Source organism: Caretta caretta, chromosome 6 (assembly GCF_965140235.1).
Source record: "Caretta caretta isolate rCarCar2 chromosome 6, rCarCar1.hap1, whole genome shotgun sequence".
Classification (NCBI taxonomy): domain Eukaryota; kingdom Metazoa; phylum Chordata; order Testudines; family Cheloniidae; genus Caretta; species Caretta caretta.
The window spans coordinates 125698163-125719105 of NC_134211.1; the positions used below are offsets into that span (position 1 = coordinate 125698163).

At 47.6% G+C, this 20943-nt stretch overlaps 1 protein-coding gene across 14 annotated transcripts in view; it reads left to right on the forward strand.

Moving 5' to 3' along the window:
* The window catches only part of TRIM9 (tripartite motif containing 9), a 131090-nt gene that overhangs the window by 80694 nt on the left and 29453 nt on the right, over positions 1-20943 (forward strand). For 11 of the 14 annotated variants that reach the window (XM_075129998.1, XM_075130001.1, XM_075130003.1 and 8 more), the window contains exons 4-6: positions 10409-10519; positions 12106-12259; positions 19111-19268. In XM_075129998.1, coding sequence (XP_074986099.1) covers positions 10409-10519; positions 12106-12259; positions 19111-19268 — 423 coding nt within the window. The remainder of the gene's footprint in view (positions 1-10408; positions 10520-12105; positions 12260-19110; positions 19269-20943) is intronic. The other 3 variants (XM_075129999.1, XM_048853332.2, XM_075130009.1) reach the window with 1 other exon arrangement.

Below are 20943 nucleotides of genomic sequence, written 5' to 3' on the forward strand. Positions count from 1 at the left end.
GTATTTTGCACTGGAATCTGGGCTCGGAACTGCACCTTACAAATCCTTAGATGGAAATCGTAGAATCATAGGATTGGAAGGGACCTCGAGAGGTCATCTCAATCTCATCTCATCTCAAATGAGATCATTCAAGTTTCCTACATATGGTACCTCCGGCATCATGATGACTATTAATGCCACTGCAATTCCAGTTACAAACCCCCTCTGATCTCCACTGAAACATGTCCGACTGGAAATACTTTGTACAAATTACACATAGGCATTGTAAGTTAGGCCTGAATGTCAGAATCTTTCCAGTTGTTCTTTCCACCTGCATTTTAACCTCTGCTCTCATTAGTTCTGTACCATGAAAGGTGCATTGCGCCCCTCCTCCCCTGACTGATAACCCTTTTCTCTGTCTGCATTTCAGAAAACAACCCCTCTTTAGTTTCAGTTGTAGATTTTAAGACCAGAAGGGACCATTATGATGATCTGTTTTGACTTCCTTCATAATACAGGCCAGAAACTTCACCCTACACATCTGGCCCAACTTGTGAGGAACTTGGGCACATCTTGTAGAAAGAGACATCCCAGGCTGGTTCAAAGACTCCAGGTGATAGAGAATTTACCCCACCTCTTGCTTATTTGTTCTAATGCAAGGGTAGGCAACCTATGGCAAGCATGCCAAAGGCAGCATGCGAGCTGATTTTCAGGGGCACTCACACTGCCCGGGTCCTGGCCACCGGTCCGGGGGGCTCTGCATTTTAATTTAATTTTAAATGAAGCTTCTTAAACATTTTAAAAACCTTATTTACTTTGCATACAACCATAGTTTAGCTATATATTATAGACTTATTGAAAGAGACCTTCTAAAAACGTTAAAATGTATGACTGGCACGCGAAACCTTAAATTAGAGTGACTAAATGAAGACTCGGCACACCGCTTCTGAAAGGTTGCCGACCCCTGGTCTAATGGTTAATGGGGGCACTAGGTATTTGATTTTTATATCAGCCAGAAATGAACAGCAGCTTTAAACAAGAGAGAGAGACAAGGCAAATGTCAATAAATTTAACCGGCCTTAGCTTTCAGTCTGGCTGGCTATTAAAATGCCTTGTGATGCCCTATGGGCCCATTGCTTTCGATTTATAGGGTTTCTTGTGAAAAGTTCCAGTTGGGCTATTGGATTTTGAAAATAATCTCATTGGATAAGTGAAACTACCGTCATCACAGTGCACTATGGAACAGCCTCTCTTGGGAGCATCATCAGGCCATAATAATGAGTCAGTGATGTCTGAGCTCAGCTTCTCCACTCTAGGACACAGGCCCTGTTACTACCAACAGCAGACAGAGGGGGGCAGTGTATTGTCTTTGCTCGTGCGTCATACCCCTTTTTGATTTGACACAAGATTTTGGTGTAGCTCTGTTCTGGCTAGTAGGTAAGGCTGACTGTCAGACCCACCTCCCCCTTTTCTGTAGGACCAACCTTTGCCATTGACGCTATGTTCTTCCCTCTGGAAGGGTGGGATATGGGAATTTCCTCAACTCAGTATGTGGGACGATGTTCAGTGAAAGGAGAAGGGGCTCTTAAGAGCAGGGAACAATTTAGGCACGCTTCTCTCAGGGCACCAAGAACATCACCTTATTAACTCAGAGTCTAAGGCAGCTCGAAAATGTTCTGTCAAAATTGGCTTTTGACAGAAAATTGGATTTTGTAAAGAGAATTTTTTCACAAGTAGTCTCCACTTTCTGTGGAAACTCTCAATTTTTCATCAAAAAATGAATTCCTGAAAACCAAAATACTTTGATTTGGAATGCCGCTGCAGTGCACTATGGGAGATTTAGTTTAGGTACCGCATGTTCCCATTCTTTTGACATGGTCTCCCACAGTATTCTTGCCAGCAAGTTAAAAAAGTATGGATTGGATGTATGGACTATAAGGTGGATAGAAAGCTGGCTAGATCGTTGGGCTCAACAGGTAGTGATCAACTGCTCAGTGTCCAGTTGGCAGCCGGTATCGAGTGGAGTGCCCCAAGGGTTGGTCTTGGGGCTGGTCTTGTTCAATATCTTCATTAACGTTCTGGCATGAACTGCACCCTCAGCAAGTTTGCTGATGACACTAAACTGGGAGGAGTGGTAGATATGCTGGAGGGTAGGGATAGGGTCCAGAGTGACCTAGACAAATTGGAGGATTGGTCCAAAAGAAATCTGACGAGGTTCAACAAGGACAAGTGCAGAGTCCTGCACTTAGAACGGAAGAATCCCATGCACCGCTACAGGCTTGGGACCAACTGGCTAAGCAGCAGTTCTGCAGAAATGGACGTAGGGATTACAGTGGATGAGAAGCTGGATATGAGTCAACAGTGTCCCCTTGTTGCCAAGAAGGCTAACGGCATATTGGGCTGCATTAGTAGAAGCATTGCCAGCAGATCAAGGGAAATGATTATTCCCATCTATTCAGCCGTGGTGTGGCCACATCTGGAGTATTGCATCCAGTTTTGGTCTCCCCCCCACTACAGAAAGGATGTGGACAAATTGGAGAGAGTCCAGCGGAGGGCAACAGAAATGATTAGGGGGCTGGAGCACATGACTACTAGGAGAGGCTGAGGGAATTGGGCTTATTTAGTCTGCAGAAGAGAAGAGTGAGGGGGGATTTGATAGCAGCCTTCAACTGCCTGAAGGGGGGTTCCAAAGAGGATGGGGCTAGGTTGTTCTCACTGGTGGCAGATGACAGAACAAGGAGCAATGGTCTCAAATTGCAGTGGGGAGGTCTAGGTTGGCTATTAGGAAAAACTATTTCTCTAGGAGCGTGGTGAAGCCCTGGAATGGGTTACCTAGGGAGGTGGTGGAATCTCCATCCTTAGAGGTTTTTAAGCCCGGCTTGACAAAGCCCTGGCTGGGACGATTTAGTTGGGATTGGTCCTGCTTTGAGCAGGGGGTTGGACTAGATGACCTACTGAGGTCTCTTCCAACCTTAATGTTCTGTGATTCTATGATTCTCCTCTATGGGCCGGGCTCCTACACCGGCTTACATCTTCCATGCTGCTCAATGGCCAAGGACTCCCATGATGCACAGGGTCTGCCTCCAAGAGAGTAGACCATGGTGCATCGTGGGAGATGTAGTCCGACCAGAGAACCCAGTCTATAAAGGAGAACAGGAGTACGAGGCACCACAGCAGAAATTCCACATTGACTTTTTCCTAGTTTTGACCACAATTTTTCAGTATTGAATTTCAAGTCAAAAATCAACATCCCCACCCCACCCCACCGCCATTTTTCAGCCAGATCTAATAGGGACATAAGATTTTCCATGCCAGATCAATTCATTGGTCCATCAAACTGAGGGCTGTCTTTGGCGATGGGCCTCCACTAGTGGAAAAAGCATGATGCTGCTGGCTAATGCTGTATAGGGTGATTCCTTCCTGAATGTTGCAATAATCATCTCAGGAGATCGAGGGCTTGCCTACATGGTGCTTTAGTCATAAGCATATCACACACTAACTGACCTATGTGGACACTGCTGACATGCGCTAAAAGTTTCTTAATGTGCATTAATGTAGTTCTGCTTCAAACCGTACTATGTTAACCCACACTAGGGAACTTTTCATGCACACCAGCAGGATCTGCATGAGCCAGTTAGCTCATAACACAGTAGTGCAGACTAAGATTTACACACCTTTGGTGCAGACCAATGCACCATGGAGACCAGCCCTGAGAGTGATCACAGGTGACATGCAGGAGTTGGAGTCTCACAGGGTGTCCTAAACTGGAGTCCTCCTGCATGGTAGCTCCGGCCTAGCTCACCCTTTGGACCTCTGAGGGGCCAAGGTTTGGTAGTGAAGTTTGCAAAATCCAGTAACCTAGTGTCGAATACTGAAAAGGAAAGCAGCCCCTTGTGCAGAGATGAGTGCAGATGTTATTGTCTTTTAGGGGCTGTATTAAAATGTAAATTACAGCTAATGTTATCTTACCAGGAAGAAAAGCTTTTGGAATAAATTGCCTATTTTAAGGTTGTAGTGCGCTGCAGGGGCTGACAAAAATGCTCCATGACAGGCAGTAATTAGCAACAGAGGGTTCTGGTTGGTGCCCCCCTTTAGCATGTAAAGAAAAAAAATCCCTTTGCGTTGTCAAAGAGATCACCACCAAATCATAAGCAGCTGCTCTGAACTCTTTCCCAACCAGCCCAGCACTGCCAAACTCCCCAACATGACTTACCCAGTCAGTTACATCCTATTAGCCTCTTCCCAGCATGTTCCATAATTAAGCAAGGCTTGGTTTGTATCCTTGGTTTGTATCGTTCCAAAGTAATGCGTGCAGCAGAGTTGCTGGACTCTTCTGGGCTTTTCCAAATCCCCCTGGAGTCCATGAGAATCTTTCTATTGACCGTAGAGGGGTTTGGATCAGGCCCTTATATAATCTGGTGGGATCTGCAGGTTTGAAGTGGTGGAGCCCCCCAGCCTCTTCCATGGGGATGCAAGCTCCAGCGGTCCATCCTGCTCAAGCAGATGAATTACAGGGAGGCCCTGCAGTTGCAAACTGGTGCAGTCTCCCCTGCCCTGCACAGATGAGTCCAGCTTTGTGGGTGTGAGCAGTGGGCCCAAGTTACAGGACGATTGTGCTCACAGCTGAACGCTCAGTGTCTATTGACATAGGCAGGAATTTCATTAATCCTGCTTCATAAACGTGTTGGACCCGGTCCAGACCCAGCTAATCACACTGCTGATGACCACCGTAAATGTTTTGACTTTGCATAATGTTGTAGGTTTAAAATTCCCATGTTCAGTCTTGTGCTTCTTCAGCACGCATCCAGGGCCTGCGCTCTGCAGGGCAACCCCGTACAGTCACTCGCATTGTCTGTTGCACGTACGCTTCAGGGTGCTCCGCTTTGCAGCGAGTAACACAGGCAGTGCAGGAAGAGTACAAGGCCTGATGTGAACCAGCATTGGGCATCTGATCTGTAGTAGGCTCCTGGGTTAGACTGGCTTGCCACTGACCTTAGTCTCTCCTTGCAACCATTTTCTTAATTTAACACTTAGCCGAAACAAAACCGTCTGAGATTTACATGCATTGCCAGGTATAGCAGATGGTGGTTCCACTGATGATATTATTAAAGCATTGGCTTTGTAGGGAGAAGCCCATGAATTCATTATCCAGCAAGAACTGAACCAAGATTTAAGTCGCAAAGAAGATTAGGAGATAAAGATTGTTTTTCCAATCCCATATTTGTTGCCTCCCTAGCAGTATGTGCATTTCCCAAGGGAGCGTTTTCACAGCGGGATGGGATGAAGGGAAGGCTGCTGCTTTTATGTGCATTTGGCCCGGCGATTACACAGCTCATCAGTGGTCCGACCGACAGAGAAAAACACAGTCTCTTCAGGTGGCGTTCACTGGGCGTTGGTGTTTGTGGGCAACGTGCACTTTAGGAACCAGAGCAGGTTCCATGACTGGGCAGCGACTTCTTATCCTGCAGAGCAGCTGTATGGCCAGAAGCAGGTCGTCTGAAAGGTTTCCAATGAGGAGAGAATCTGAGAAAGCCACGGGGTCTACATTGTGATAAAAGATGTGGCTGCGGCTGGTCCAGGTAAGCTGACTCAGGTTCATGGGGCTCGGGCTGCACAGTTACAAATCTGCAGTGTAGACGTTTGGGCTTGGGCCAGAGCTCAAGCTCTGGGACCCTCTGTTCTTGCAGGGTCCCAAAGCCCAGGTTCCAGTCCAAGCCCAAATGTCTACACTGCAATTTGGCAGCTCAGCAGCCTCAGCCCTGCGAGCCTGAATCAGCTGACCTGGGCTAGCCATGAGTTGTTTATTGCAGTGTAGACATCCCCTTACTTACCCTAGTGTACCTCCACTGAAGACGGTCAGATTACAGGGGTTTAGAACCAAAGCACCTGAGACAAGAATCTGGCCCAAGAAGTCTTTTACACCCACTTTGCCCAACGTAAATGACTAGACCAGGTTACAAGGCAACAGGGAATCAGCCCCAAAGAACCAAGAAACTAAGGGCTAACGATAATCCATGCGGGGTCTCAGGACTTTACATGAAGTGAATATGCTCGACACAATGGTGAGAGCCGCAGAGATGGCTTTGGAGTGAGATGCCAAGTCCCAGAGGAGCAGTGTTAAAGGTATAGACGGGATTAGATTTTTATTGGCCCGTGAACAAGTTACTCTCAGCTTATTCAGGCGATGAAACTCTCGGGTCCCAGTCCTACTTCTGTTTCCCCTTTACAGTGCAGGCAAGGCAGGAGCTTGATTCCCCTGGCCATTGTAAACTAGCCCTAACTATGCTCTGAAGTGGTTTAAAAAGCTGGACTGCAGAGCAGAGGCAGGCCATGTCTGCGGCGACTAGGGAAACCAGCCTGACGCCTTGGCTGGCCGGAAATCTGTTCACGCACTGTTCCCCCGAAAGGTAAAGCAGACTTTAGCCCCCTGAGTTTAGGGCCACACATCTTGCTGCAAACAGCTGCTGTGCATGGGGCTGTCGTTAAAACTGGCTAATTTAAAATGTCAAACTATATCAAGCGACCAAAGTGAGTGGAAGCCGTGACCTTCACTCGCTGCAGCGTGCTGTGGAAAGAACAGCGGCTGAGCCAGGAACATCACTCCCCATGAGGCACCAGCTTTTTGACAACAAGAGCCAAACCCCAGTTCATAAGGCTGGATACAGAGGAGCTTCTTGAGAAATGGCTGGCAGAAGGAATAGAAGAGGTATGAGGGGCTGGTTGGTGTTAGAAGACAGGCAATATATTATCATTTATATTACACTTTTGCTAAGAGGTTCTATGCTAGGCACGGATCAAACCTATAGTGAGAGACGTCCCTGCCCCAAAGAGCTTACAATCTAAATAGACAAAGGAGGGAAACTGAGGCACAAAGAAGGGATGTGATTTGGGCACGGTCACACAGCTTGTCAATGGCGGAGCCAGGAGTAGAACCCAGGGCTCTAGTCTACTGGCCTGGCCGGTAGGCCGTGCTCCTCCCTCTCAGGGTAATTGTTTCAGCTCACTTGGGTGTCAAATTAGCATTGAATTACATCTTCCTCAAAATTATAGGGAAATCTTTAATATGTCTAGGGCAAAACTCTGATGTGCTCTTCTAATTGCCATACCTTGGTGAGGGCAGCCTCTCTGCATTATGTCCTGGCCTTGAAAGATAACCCATCACTACTGCATGCTGTCACAAAATTAAAAGCAAACTTTAGCATTCACCACTTTGGTATAATGACAGGTTTCAAATTAGCAGCCGTGTTAGTCTGTTTTCCCAAAAAGAAAAGGAGTACTTGTGGCACCTTAGAGACTAACCAATTTATTTGAGCATAAGCATCCGATGAAGTGAGCTGTAGCTCACGAAAGCTTATGCTCAAATAAATTGGTTAGTCTCTAAGGTGCCACAAGTCCTCCTTTTCATTTCACTTTGCTATGGTGGAACATACCAAAAAACAATGTGTGAGCTCCCCCTGCTGGTTTTACCTCAACAGTGCACTAGTTAACACTGTTTCTGGAGTTGTGAATCCTCTTGGGTTGATATGGTTAGGGTTGCTGGTGCATGGACAGACTAGAGTTGTCTTTTCAGTACATTGGTGCAACTCCTGACTTCAGTGAACTTGGACCTGGTTTGCATCCGTGTAAGTGAAAGCAAATTCAGACCCAGAGAATTAAACCAAAGGGGATTACTCTGGCTTCAGTTTCACAGCAATCAAATTGAATATAATGTTTTCCTAGAAAGAGGGATAAAACCAGCAAAAGGGTTTTTGTGGAGAGTCAATACAAATCAGGAGCTATATAGAAAATTATTTGTTGGCAATCCTTTAACTAATGCATTGCTGCATAAGTGGGCATATCAGCCTGAGTTACATGGAGCTCTGGACAGTTTTCAGTGTGGTATGTAATTCTGTATAGGTGGTTAAATTATACCGGAGAAACACAAGATTTCCTTGATTGGCGTGAAGGAGTAATTGCACTCTTAACAGCCAGTCACATGGGCAGAAGTTTAGCGCATGCTTCATTTCACCTTACGGTATCTGAGCAATGAGGATGCTCGGGTGATACATTTCACTTGTCATCAGATGAAGCTACCTTGCCAATAGTGCTGTCTATCCACATACCTGGCTGGTGCATAGACACTGTGGTGTAACTACTGTAGCAATGAATGCGAAACTGTGACCTCCATTTCCGTTTACTGCAGGCTTTTCAAATGGTTTGTTGCTGCATATGGTGATGGAACATCCCATCAAAGCCCTGGCTGGGATGATTTAGTTGGGGTTGGTCCTGCTTTGAGCAGGGGGTTGGCCTAGATGACCTCCTGAGGTCCCTTCCTAATCTTCTGTGATTCTGTGCTTTGTCTGTATTAAACATTGTCCACATTGTATTGTCTACATTAAACAAATAGGATCTACTGAATCGGTTAGCTTGATTGAGGCCTAAAGGAGAACTTTACAAAGCTTTGGGCTGTTTTTAAAACGTCTCAGACCTTCCATTGGAGCATTCAGCCAAAAGGATAAAATTACTCTCACTGACCTGTGCTACAGATCTCTTATCCTCCTCGAAACATCTCTCTTGCGTACCCTGTGCACAAAACTTCCATCGACATCAGCTGAAGTCCTGTATGCTGAATAAGTGCAGAGTATGCAGCAAAAATCCGTTGCGGCAGGTAAGAGATTGGCAGTAAAGGTCAGAGGGGAGAATTTTGCCCTGAAGTGCCAGTCGGTCGTAAGCACTGACGCCATCTCCCAGAACTCACTGTCAGGAGACCCAAGGGCCAGAGCTGAGAAAGATTGACTCTTTCCAGTGACTCACCGTGAAAAAGGACCATGGGGAAGGGTCAAAGATGGGCATGTTAATGTTTCTGTTTCTAGGATTCAGCATGGTGATGTTCTGTGATTTCCTGCCTGTATAGGCATCTGGTATAAATTGTTGCTATTTTTCTCAGCAGATCAGGGTCAGTGCACCCATTTGTATTCTGCTACTAGGGTCATGCAGCACTTCCCTTTCTAGGGGCCCCCTGCAGTTGAACTGATGCGTCTTCATAGAGAACATGGTCTGGAGAGCCACAGAGTAAATTACATAAAGAAGCAGTGATTTTACGGGGACTGTAAAGAGAGAGGTAGTGACTGTATCTGTGGAGTGCCAGGCGTTCTTGCGGACGGATTCTTGCTGGTCATTCGTGGGTAGCGCTAAGTAATTCACCTTGACCTGTCCTCCAGATCTGTGGATTAATTTGCATGTGTTTCCACGGTTCTCCTTACCCAGTGACACCAGTGGTTGCATCCTGCAAACATAGGGCCTGCTCTGATGTGCCCTGTGCTGCTGACTCAGCACCGTGCAAGACTGAAGACATGATTATATGTTGATCAAAAAATATAAACTGCAGCATTATCAGCTACTATCTGTAGTGCCACCTCATTCTTATCTAGCACTTCCCACCTGCAGCCCTCAAAGCAGAGGGAGGGCTGAGCTCTGCCGAGGTGGAAAGAGTTCATGGAGAAAGATGTAGCCCTAAAATAAAGGAAGGAGGCGTCTGAGGACCCTATTTTTACTGACAACCCTGGCATTTGGGAAGAAGTTACTTTCACTACGGCCCACCACTAGGGGAAGGAGGCAGTGTAGCCTTGTAAGTAAATAAGGGCACTAGACTGGGACTTAGGAGACCTTGGGTCTAGTCCCAGCTCTGCTCCTGGTTGCCCTTAGGCAAGCCACTTCACCAATCTGTGCCTCAGTTTCCCCATTGGGGATTGTGATACTGACCTCTTTTGAAAAGCACTTTGAGAACTGCTGATGAAATGTGCTAGATAAGGACTAGGTGTTATTACTGCTAATAGTAATCGATAATGTTGAAGTTTATATGTGTTTAGTTTAAAAATACAGGGCCAGACCCTCAGCTGATAAACAGGCACGTCTTCCTTGGAAACAGAGTCACTTCGCTGATCGACACCAGCTGAGGATGATAGGAATTAGGTAGCCCCCTTTTAGAATACTTTGGAAACCCTCTAGTGGGTCTCCCTGTCTTCTGCTGCAGAAGCCACTAGATCCCTACTAGAGTGACTGTGTCTATCTGTAGCTGGGCCATGTATGTTGTGTATAGTGAGTAAACAGTTATTTGTAACTCAGCTGTTTCTGTGTTGTGTCCTCGTATTAATGGTGTGCTGTGAGCAGAGATACATCTAATCCACTAGTCTGAATAATTAATCCAATCCAGTTGTGTGCTCTTCATGGATTCAGGGCTCTGGAGGCCAATTATTTAACTCCTGTCTTTGATGTTCTCTTTAGTCTTTTGCTCCCGTCTTTTGACAGAGTTCTTCAGTCTGATCCTTTCATGGTCTGATCCTGTTCCCAATGGCAAAGCCCCTGTTAACCTTTTGGGGGCGGGCGCATGCCCTTCAACCCTCACTGCTTCCACCTGCACTTGGAAACTCCTCTCTTCATCCCGTTGCAGGTGGTACGAGACCAGATCTCTCACTGCACAGTCAAGCTGCGCCAGACCACAGGCCTGATGGAGTACTGTTTGGAGGTCATCAAAGAGAACGACCCCAGTGGGTTTTTACAGGTGGGTGTGTGGCTGTTCACTTCCAGGTGCCTTTGGACAGAAGAGCTGGGCTGACTGCGAGGGCGAGCGAGTGCAGGTCCAGAGGCCACATTCATCCCCAGTGTAACTAGGATGGAGTCAGTGGAGCTACACCACGGAGGAGTACAGCCCCAGGTTGATTGGTCCATATTCGTTGTCATTAGAAGAACGTGCCAATCCCATCAGGAGTATTTAGGCACTAGATAATACTTAGTAATACTTAATAATATATACTTAGTGATACTTAATAATAGCGCGCGTGCTCTCTCTCTCTCTCTCTATATATATATATATAATGGTCTAAAAATACTTTGTAAAGGATTATTAAAGCTCTACCCCATCCCCATCCCCTTCCTGCCACCAGCATAGGAGCCATGTCAGGGGCCTGGCCAAGGAGAGGAGACATGGCCAGCAGCAGGGTGCTTCTGCTTTCTAGTGTAACAGGCCCCACTGTTACCAGCTAGTGTAAGGTTGCTGATGCAACCCTAGGGATTTGTGGGGTGTGGAAGAGGGCTCCAAGGTGGCATATTGGATTGGGCCCAGTCATCTAGGGAGATTTTCTTCCTGCCAATTTCAGTCTAGCATAGGCACGATCTTAAGAAGATTCCTTAGTATTTTGGGGCCCAGTCCTGTTCCACTGGAACTCAGCAGCTAAACTCCCATCTGCTGTAGCATGAGGAGGATCAGACCCTGTATTAGCTGTGTATTTCTAGAGATTTTACCTGTCAATTAAGACCGAACAAGGGAGACGTATCCCTGTGCTCTAAGAGCGAGTACCGCTGGTTCGTCACAAGAAACGCAGCGGCACTAGCTATGAGGCAGGTCCTGATACCCTTAACCCACGTGAGTAGCACCTTTCTCTGCATGATTTCAATGGCACTGTGCAAAATTACTACTCATTGTGAGCAAGGACATCAGAAACTGGCCCTCTGTAAGGAGAAAAAAATATCTTACATGGACGTCAGAGACTGAACAGGCTGGAGAAGGCTGCATGTAAGGTAGGAAGCAAAACAGGAATGAATTCATCCTGTGAGAACACTGGAACACAGACACTGGGAGAAGAGTTTGGAGGAAGATTCTTATTGTATCTCCAGAATAAATATTACAACACTCAGCCCTCCAGGACCCTAATGGGAGACAGACTCAATACGTGGCTCACAAGAACAATAATAGTTCATAAGAAGGGCTTTTCACTGCAGCCAGTGAAAGCCCTTGCATTGATGTCTCTGGGCATTGGGTCACCCCTATAAGATGGCATTGATTCGTTTGGCCTAACTAAGATGCTCAGTAGCTCCAGATACATGATTTGGTTCTGCTTGAAGTACTGTACAAAATCTAAACCTAAAATGAATGGCCTTGGTAGAGCCCTTGGGTGACACCCTGGCCCCATTGAAGTCAATGGCAAAACTCAAGTCACCATGAAACTTTAGTGACGCCAAAACTCAACGTGGGCAAGCCTTTGATTTCAAGCCCTGTTGACTTTTACTGTCATAAAGAACCAGCTCTTTCTAGGGCACAAAGCACTTGCTGGAGTGGCGTGTAATAACTGAGGTCTTTCTTGCAATCAGATTTCCGATGCTCTGATCAGGAGAGTGCACTTGACCGAGGACCAGTGGGGAAAAGGGACGCTAACCCCAAGGATGACCACAGACTTTGATTTAAACCTGGACAGTGCGCCTTTGCTGCAATCCATCCACCAGCTCGATTTTGTGCAAATGAAAGGTAAGCCTATCTTCAGTACATTTAACAAATAACACTCACCTATCATTGGCTTGTGCACACCACAATCTCTGGGTTTAATGAAAAATCACTGGATGTAAAAGGGCAACACATTGGAGCTAATTTTATCTACTAGGGACTTTGGTTTTTTAAGATATTTGTTGCCTTACAAATAAAAATTAAGAAGGTGGGTTTAAAACCTCAGAGAAGGTCCTATGGTTAAGCAACTGTTCTGGAGTTCCAGATTCAATACTCAGCTCTGCCACAGGCTCCCTCCGGGGCCTTGGTTAAGTCACTCGGTCGCTCTGTGCCTCAGTTTCCCAGCTGTACAATAGGGGTAGTAAAGTAATCCTTCCTTTCTGCCACCGTTTGTGTCCAGAGGAGAAGTTTTTGGGGGAAGGACTGTCTCTTGCTCAGTGCATGTGTGCGCATGCACCATGTACAAACAATTGACAATGGCGGGGCCGCCCGTGTTTTGCAGGAGGTGCCCAGCACTGGGATCTGATATAGTACCTTCCCTCCAAAAAGGCCAGTGCACCTCATAAGTTGTAATTGCTTTCGCCTCACAACACCCATAGGTATCAGCATTATTAAGCCACGGCACAAAGAGGCTGAATGACTTGTATGAGATCGCTCAGGAAATCAGAACCAGCCTTTGTTTTCTTTTTTTTCTTTGCCTCCTGGCTCAATTTTGTCTTAACTGGAGGAACAACCTGCTGTCCCTGCATCTCTGGCTGCCCAGGGTGTTCTCTTCTAAACGAGAGTCGGGGAGAGCACAGCTGCACCTGGCCGTGCTTTGGAAACAGTCCCGAACCCATGATGCTGAGGCCACCTGTTCCCCAATTGTGCAGATCTCAAAGGAGATGAGGTTTTTCACACTTGGAGCCAAATCCTGCTTGACTGATTGATGTGCGCTGTCCCTTTGGCTTCAGTGGGAATTCTCACGCGTGTGAAGGGGGGAGGGTTTTGAAGCAGTATAAAGAAATGCCTACATCCCTCACACATGCCCACAGCTCTCACACACGCTGCTGAATGGTGGTTTGCATTGCCTAGATAACGTGCTGTCTGTCTCCAGTCTGAATGACTTGACTTGAAAGCACAGCTCTCAAACAAGAATGCAAATTTGCCTGAGCCCGAGAGCGTTATCATCTCAGACATGCCAGAAACATTCTGCACGCTACATTGTAGCAAAGAACCACAACATCCAGATCATTTGGCTTTTTCCTTGGGGTTTGTTTTTTTTGTTTGTTTGTTTTTTGTTTTGTTTTTCTTTGTTGTTTGTTTTTTTAAGCACTTCATCTTAATTTTAATTTCCTCCTGATTATATTCTCTCCTCGTGGGCAACTGGTTCCGCGGTGGTCTACCTCTGCGAAGTCTCATTAATTCACAGAGCTGCAGGGATCCGTCGCAACCTGGGAGCAATTTCCGACTTGTGAAGTCCCTGGCAGTTGAAAGAAGATGCTGATTGGCTGTGACACAGCAAACTGTGATGGGGTGGAGCCAAGCTTACACCTCTTGACTGCTTGTGGTGCCCATTGGGGTAGCTCTAGTGACTTCAAGGTCACCGGCTCAGGATCTGGCCCTGGGCATTCATTGCTGTCTCAGCTGGATGTTCTGATATGCAATTAGTTGATACATGACCAACACCTTGACAATTAGCGCACCCATGGCTCACCGTTAGTTAATTGGACCATTGTTTTAAAGCACCAGCTGTATTTTTAATAGAGTGGTGAAGACTGAAAGTCTGGTCAAACCCAGTCAGGGCTGAACTTTCTCTGCAGCTTGCACACAAATCTTGCAGGCCGTGGGAAGTCTCCTTCCTCCCTTGTATTAATAATTTAGCCTAAGGGGTTTGTTTTTAATTAGCAAAAGCAAGTCTGCCACTGGCTTAGCTGCCTTTCCCTTTCCCTTTGCATTAAGAATACACGGAATTCACCAGAATCACATAACTGGGCAACCACTCAATGAAGACCATTTCCCGACGTGGGCCAGGAACGCCGTGGGCCTGAGCAATAGGTGCTGCACAAACTGCACCAACCTGTGGGGAGGCCCTGGGCCTCAGAGGTTCCCCTCAGAGCTACAATCCCGCTGCTGCCCCAGGATTGTGCTGGGGAGGAGTAAATTGCTTCCGTCTTTAGAAGCATGCGGCATGCTCCCGCTCGGCTGGCTGGCGTGGGGGGGTAAGGGGTACAGCTCTGCCCCACCTGAGCACTACGAGCAGCGGGTGCACACCTGCTGCCCTGTTCCCACGACTTAGAATAGAACAGAATATCAGAGTTGGAAGGGACCTCAGGAGATCATCTAGTCCAACCCCCTGCTCAAAGCAGGGCCAATCCCCAATTTTTTTTTTTTTTTTTTTGCCTCAGATCCCTAAATGGCCCCCTCAAGGATTGAACTCACAATTCTGGGTTTAGCAGGCCAATGCTCAAACCACTGAGCTATCCCTCCCCCCAATACTCGGTTTGGAGGGGCAGGGCCTTATTCTTCTCCCTTTGCAGACATGTTCGATGTAGCCCCGCATGGCCGTATTCTGGAGCTCTGATATTGGGTGTAAGATGATTGAGCCCCTCCCCTTCCTTTCGGAGCTAAGTAATAATGGAAGGAAATGGCGGCACATGCTGGGACCCTACCCAGCAAGCTTGGAGAGGGAGGGACAGGCCAAGAAAGGGCACGGAAGGAATGAGGCGAGTGAGTGGGAGTGCACTTCGCCCCGGGGAGGGTACAGCAGAGTCTCCTATACAGTAATTCCTCACTTAACATTGCAGTTATGTTCCTGAAAAATGCAACTTTAAGCAAAACAATGTTAAACGAATCCAATTTTCCCATAAGATTTCATGTAAATGGTGGGGTTAAGTTCCAAGGAAATTGTTTTTGCCAGACAAAAGGCATTATATACATAAACAGTATAAGTTTTAAACAATTTTAAACAAGCAATTTAATACAGGTACAAGTTTTAAACAAACCATTTAATACTATACTCATCAATGATGTTTGTGGAGCTCTTCCCCCCTCCCCTCCAACCTCCTGAATGCTGGCAGAGTTCGGTGCTGGTTGACGGTGAAAAATTAACAGGTGCTCTGCACCCACCGGCAGCAAAGCTCCCCCCGCCTCGCTGCCTCCTTCCCCAACTGCGACGCTTCCCCGCTCCTCCCCCTCCCTCCCAGAAAGTCCTAAGCGCCGCCAAACAGCAGTTTGGCAGCGGGGGAAGCGCTGGGAGGGAGGGGGAGGAGGCTGAGAAGAGGACGTTGTGCAATGCTCCCTTCTAAAGTCGCTGCTCTTCCACAGAATCCTGCAAGCAGTGGACAGAGCAGGCAGCCAAACGACGTTATAAGGGAGCGTTGGACAACTTTAAACGAGCCTGTTCCCTAATGGAGCAGGGACGTAACATCAAAACAACGTTGCGCGGGAGGGCGTTAAGTGAGGCATTACTGTATAGACAAGCTCGTAGGTGGATGGAATACATGACCTAGTGCTCAGCCTGCCGCGTAGAAAGACCCCCCAGAGGCACATAGGATATGGACGTAAACAGGCTGATTTCCAATCTGATGATGATGATGCAGCCGTAACGGCTGGCGTACATGCTCCGCCACGTAGCCTGCTGACAGCGCAGTTGCACCCTCTGCGGCGGTGGGACCAGGGGCGCATTGCCCACCCGCGGGGAGGAAGTGCCATTTCAGTTCTTCAGATCACAAACCTGCTGAGCCAGGAGGTGACGAACCAGCGCCAGCTGCTCGCAGCCCAGAGAGCAGCTCCTGCCCTAAAGGCACCGATGTGGGGGAAGGTCTTGAGCTGAGATACTGGGTATAGAGGGGGGGCAGATCAGACTTGAGGAATGGAAGGGAACACGCAGGACAGCTGTCACACTGGAGCCATAGGGAGCACACTGCTGGGAAAGGACAACGTCTCACAGCTACTGGAGAAAAGCCTGTTTGCACAGTGCACCGGGGAAACCCCCCGAGACAAATCGTGATAACCCCGGGGAGGCTGCCCCAGACATGAGCCACATGGCTTAGGTCTCCCAGATATGGTCCGTGGCTTGTGATCTGGCCTCCTGGTGCTGCTCGTGTGGGGCCATTAACAGGACAGCTGAGGGTTCCTCCAGTGTATCAGCATGTGGCTTTTCTCTTCCGGTGTTCATACCTTTTCCTTTGCACACTGCCCCATCTCCCTTCCCCACCTGCCACCTCCCATTCTCCTCCCCTTTACGCCTGTGTTGTGCTTTTCCTGTTCCCTTCTTTTAAGACTGAAAAGGCGAGAAAATCTGGGGACGGGGGGAAGCCGTGAAGCAGAAAGACCCCGCCAGAAAGGCGGCCAAGTTGCTGCTTTGCTGGGATGTGCCTTTAAACGGTGCCGGCTCGCAGCACTGTTGTCGGCCTGTGGCTCTGGGGACCCTGTGAGACGGGGAAGCACAGGGCTGTGCGTTTTAGGTGTGTCGGAAGCTGAAGATCTGGTCTGCCACCAGGCTGTCGGAGAACGAGATTCGTTCTGCTGTTGAGGGAATTCAGCCACCCAGGCCCTGTGGGCCCAGTTTGGACAAAACTTGCCAAGAATCTCTCAAACCCCTGGCACCAGGATTGCCCCATACGCAAAGCCTCCCTTCACCCTCAGCAGAGCAGGCAGTCCCTGCTCCCAGTGCTGGCATAGCCACAGTTTACATGTTACAGGTGTCTGACCTACCCACTGAATTATACCGAACAAGGCACTTGTCCCTCCTTAAAACCTGCCGGTGCCGTGATGCCCACACATCACTCCCGTCTGGCACTAATTCCCCAGGTGACCCTCTGCGACTTCTGCTCAAGAAGTTTTGATGCAGCTCAGCTATATGTGTCGAATCATTAAAAGTAATTCCGTCTCTTCTTCCCCTAGCAGACTGGATTGTAATACATATCATTTCTCTCCTGTCGTGCAAGCTGGCAAGTGCTATATAGATAGGGAACGGGGCTGGAATATGTGAAGTTACGAGAGGGAGGTGGTAGAATCTCCTTCCTTAGAGGTTTTTAAGGTCAGGCTTGACAAAGCCCTGGCTGGGATGATTTAACTGGGAATTGGTCCTGCTTCGAGCAGGGGGTTGGACTAGGTGACCTTCTGGGGTCCCTTCCAACCCTGATATTCTATGATTCTATGATTAAGTCTGGACTAAGGAAATGGGTAGGGTTTTTCCCCCTTGGTAGTAAATGTTTCAGTAGAGAGGTTAAGTATCACTGTGGGGTCAGCTATGAAAGCGGGTCCCCTTTCCCTGTGGAGTCTCCTCCAAGTCTTTTGTAGAGCAGGAGCAGACCTCCTTCTTTTACTTTTTGTTTATTGCAGATGAGCTAATGCTCCTGCTGGAGCAGAAAATACCATGAAATGACTTTTTGTCTTGGGCAGGAGCACACACGGAGGTTTGGCTATGGACTATTCAGCCTTTTTCCTCTCCATCACTGGTTCTAACCCAACAAAGACTGGAGACTGAAAGTAGTTACCGGCTGGTCCCTGTTTGGCGGCCTCCGTGAAATGAATTTGTTGCTATGGTTTCAGTACACTTCCTAATGGACATGAGCACTGACAAAACCCACCCCTACAACTGACTCTGGCAATTTGCTTGAGTGAGTCAGCAAAGAAGCCCAGCCATGAATGCCCCCTGGGGTATGTCTACACTGGAACAATAGACCTGCAGCACAGCCGCGGCTGGCCGGGGTCAGCTGACTCGGGCTGCGGGGTTGTAAAACGGCAGTGTTGATGTTGGGATTTGGGCTGGAGCCCGGGCTCTGGGACCTTCCCCCTTGCAGGGCCCTAGAGCTCGAGCTACAGCCCAAGCCCGAACATCTACACAGTAATTTTACAGCCAAAGCCCTGTGCGCCCGAGTCAGCTGACCTGGGCCACCTGTGGGTGTTTAGCTGCTGTGTAGACGTACCCATGGAGTCCATACTATGTTCACTTCTGGAATGGTGACTGTGGGTTGGCTGAGGTACAGTCGCAAGATTTTGTGGTGAAATTCACTGTACCCCTTTTGAAGATCCTTGGCCAACTTTGGTCAACAGCGATGTCCACCCAGAACATTTACTTGCACTGAATTAGCACTATTGAAAACATATTTATCTCTTGTTATATGTGGCTCACCGTACCTATCACAGCGACCCGCTCCCCCCAGCCCCCGAATTACTGCTCCTTCATGACCCACCGTGAGGAAGATCAGGTGCACCTCGAGCCACAAGTCATCGCAAAAGCCGTGATCCCGACTCACCCATCTGCTATTCTATTGATACACTGCTGTAACTCTTTTGATTGCAATGAACTTGCATGGCGGAAACCTGGGGTAACAAAGAGGTGAATTAGACCCACTCTTTCCCCTGATGCTGCAACCAGTGGCCGTGTTCTCATCCGGGAATGATAATGCCTGTCCCTCTGAAGCCAGACTCTCACAGTACATCGGGAAGGTGCTCCTATGACCTTCCTGGTCCTTGATTATGCCGTTGTGATGGGAGGCTTATGTATGGGAGCCTCGCTCTCACACCTGGGGGTGTGGTGCTATGTTTGCACACTCATGCAAAATTTATTCGAAAGCAAATGTAAGAGAAAATGAAGTAGCCCCGGTAAAATTTCACATTGACAAGCTGATGAAAACCCAAATTCTGCAAAGCTGCTCACGGGAAGTAAGTGAGAAAACCCAGTCCCTTCTTGTTCCTCTGTGCCTCAGTCCCATGAGATTTTACCTTAAATCCATTGAGAAATGCAGACTAGGTAACAAGCTTGTAAACGTGGCCTCCATATACTGGCGAAAGTGTGCATGAGTTTACATGCTATTTGAATGCGCTTGCTACGCCGGATGTCCACTGTGGTCGTAGAAGCCAGGGTTACACTAATTTTTGTTTAGCTTCCTCTCCAGTGCCGGCACCCCCAATCCTACAGCTAGAAGAGTGTTGCACCCACAACAACAGCGCCACGTTGTCCTGGAAACAGCCCCCTTTGTCGACCGTGCAGGTGGAAGGATATATTCTAGAGCTGGATGATGGGAACGGTGGTCAGTTCAGGGTAGGTATTGAGAGCACCTGTTCCACTGATAAAACGTGCCTTACGTGGAAGAACATGCCAGTGATGAGTGGCCACACAGGAGCATTTCGGATAGACAAGAAGCAGGCTTCTATTCTGCAGAGATGCACTGGGCTGGAGAGCCTGCCACTGCCTTGTAGAATCAGAGAAATCTTAAGTCTCATGTACTGTTTTCACTCAGGTTACACAGGTGTAAATGATCCCACGAGGCGCACAGCAGTGGGGCATCAGGCCAGTTTTGTATTGTTTTTTAGAAGAGTTCGTATGTTGTTTATTTCTATGCAGTAAAAGCTTCTCCCGGATGTGAACTGAATCTTTCACTTTTTGTCAACAGCTTCAGTCTGGTTTTTATTCCAGTGAATACTCTTATTGTGAGGGACTTGATGCAGGTGATAGTCTGTGGCCTGTGTGACCCAGGAGATCAGACCAGATAGCCAGAATGTTCCTTTCTGGCCTTAAAAGGCTGTGGATTGAAAACCCAGCTGCTAACCTTGCAGGGGGAAGTGAAGTGGTCTCACAACAGTCGACTGTAGACACCAGTTCAGAGATTGTTGAAACTATCAGCCAAAGAGTGCTTGCCATGATGGAAGACACCGCACAGTTGTTCTGTAGCAGTGGCTCAGGATAGATTATTACACAGGGCCTACCAATTCTACATGAGAGTCACTCCTGCAAAGATACAGTAGTGATAGCAGGACCCTGCAGGGAAATGGCTTCCCTGGTAACTTTCATTGTTAGACAGTTAAGCGGTTAGTCTTTAGCCATGACCACATACATCAGGTTCCCTCTTGGAGAAACTCTCTCTCAAATAAATTGGTTAGTCTCTAAGGTGCCACAAGTACTCCTTTTCTCTCTCTCTCTCTCTCTCTCCACTTTTCATTTCAGACATTGTATCTCATTCTCTCCTTCACTTGGAAGGAGCCCTCCTGTGGCTGAAAAATTTAAGTTACACATAGGGGCAATATCCCAATAGCCAATCGTGGGATCAGGGGAGCACAGAGGTGGCTGAACCTAAGGATTGGTCTTCAATTTTTTTTAATCAGTTTGCATTCCTGCCTTTTTTATCTATGCGAAAATATTTCCAAACTGCCGGTGGATTTTTTTCTTGTTTTCAAATCCACTTCCAAACGCATTTGCACTGCAAATACTCACAAAATTCTGCCCCTGGTTACGCTGTTCAGTCTGACTCACTTTATTTCCCATTGTCGTCGAGCGCAGAATTTGGCCCCAGGTGTGTGTGTAGTTTGTTTACTGGGGGTAGATAGGAGAGTGGAAGTTCACTTAAGGCTGAAGCCTGCAGCTCCTACTCACATGAGCAGGAAGATTACTCGCATAATGGCTGCAGAATCAGGTGATGCTTATGCCTAACCCTTATAATGAGTGATTGAGAACTTCTCCAAACTCTTCATCCTTCCGTCCCACTAACGTCAAATAATGGTATTTGGGAGGTCAGGTGAACTGAGGCTGCAGGGCAGAGTATTTTGTTGTTGTTGGATAATATCTGCCTTGATGATCAGCATGCTTTGGAAATGAGAAGAACTCATTTTAAAGCAATTTTTGAACAGCTTAAAGTAGGCTGCCAAACATCTCTTGCAAAGGCTGCTAATTCCCATGGAGGATTGCGGTTTGCTATACTTCAGGCAATCAGAGGCGTTTA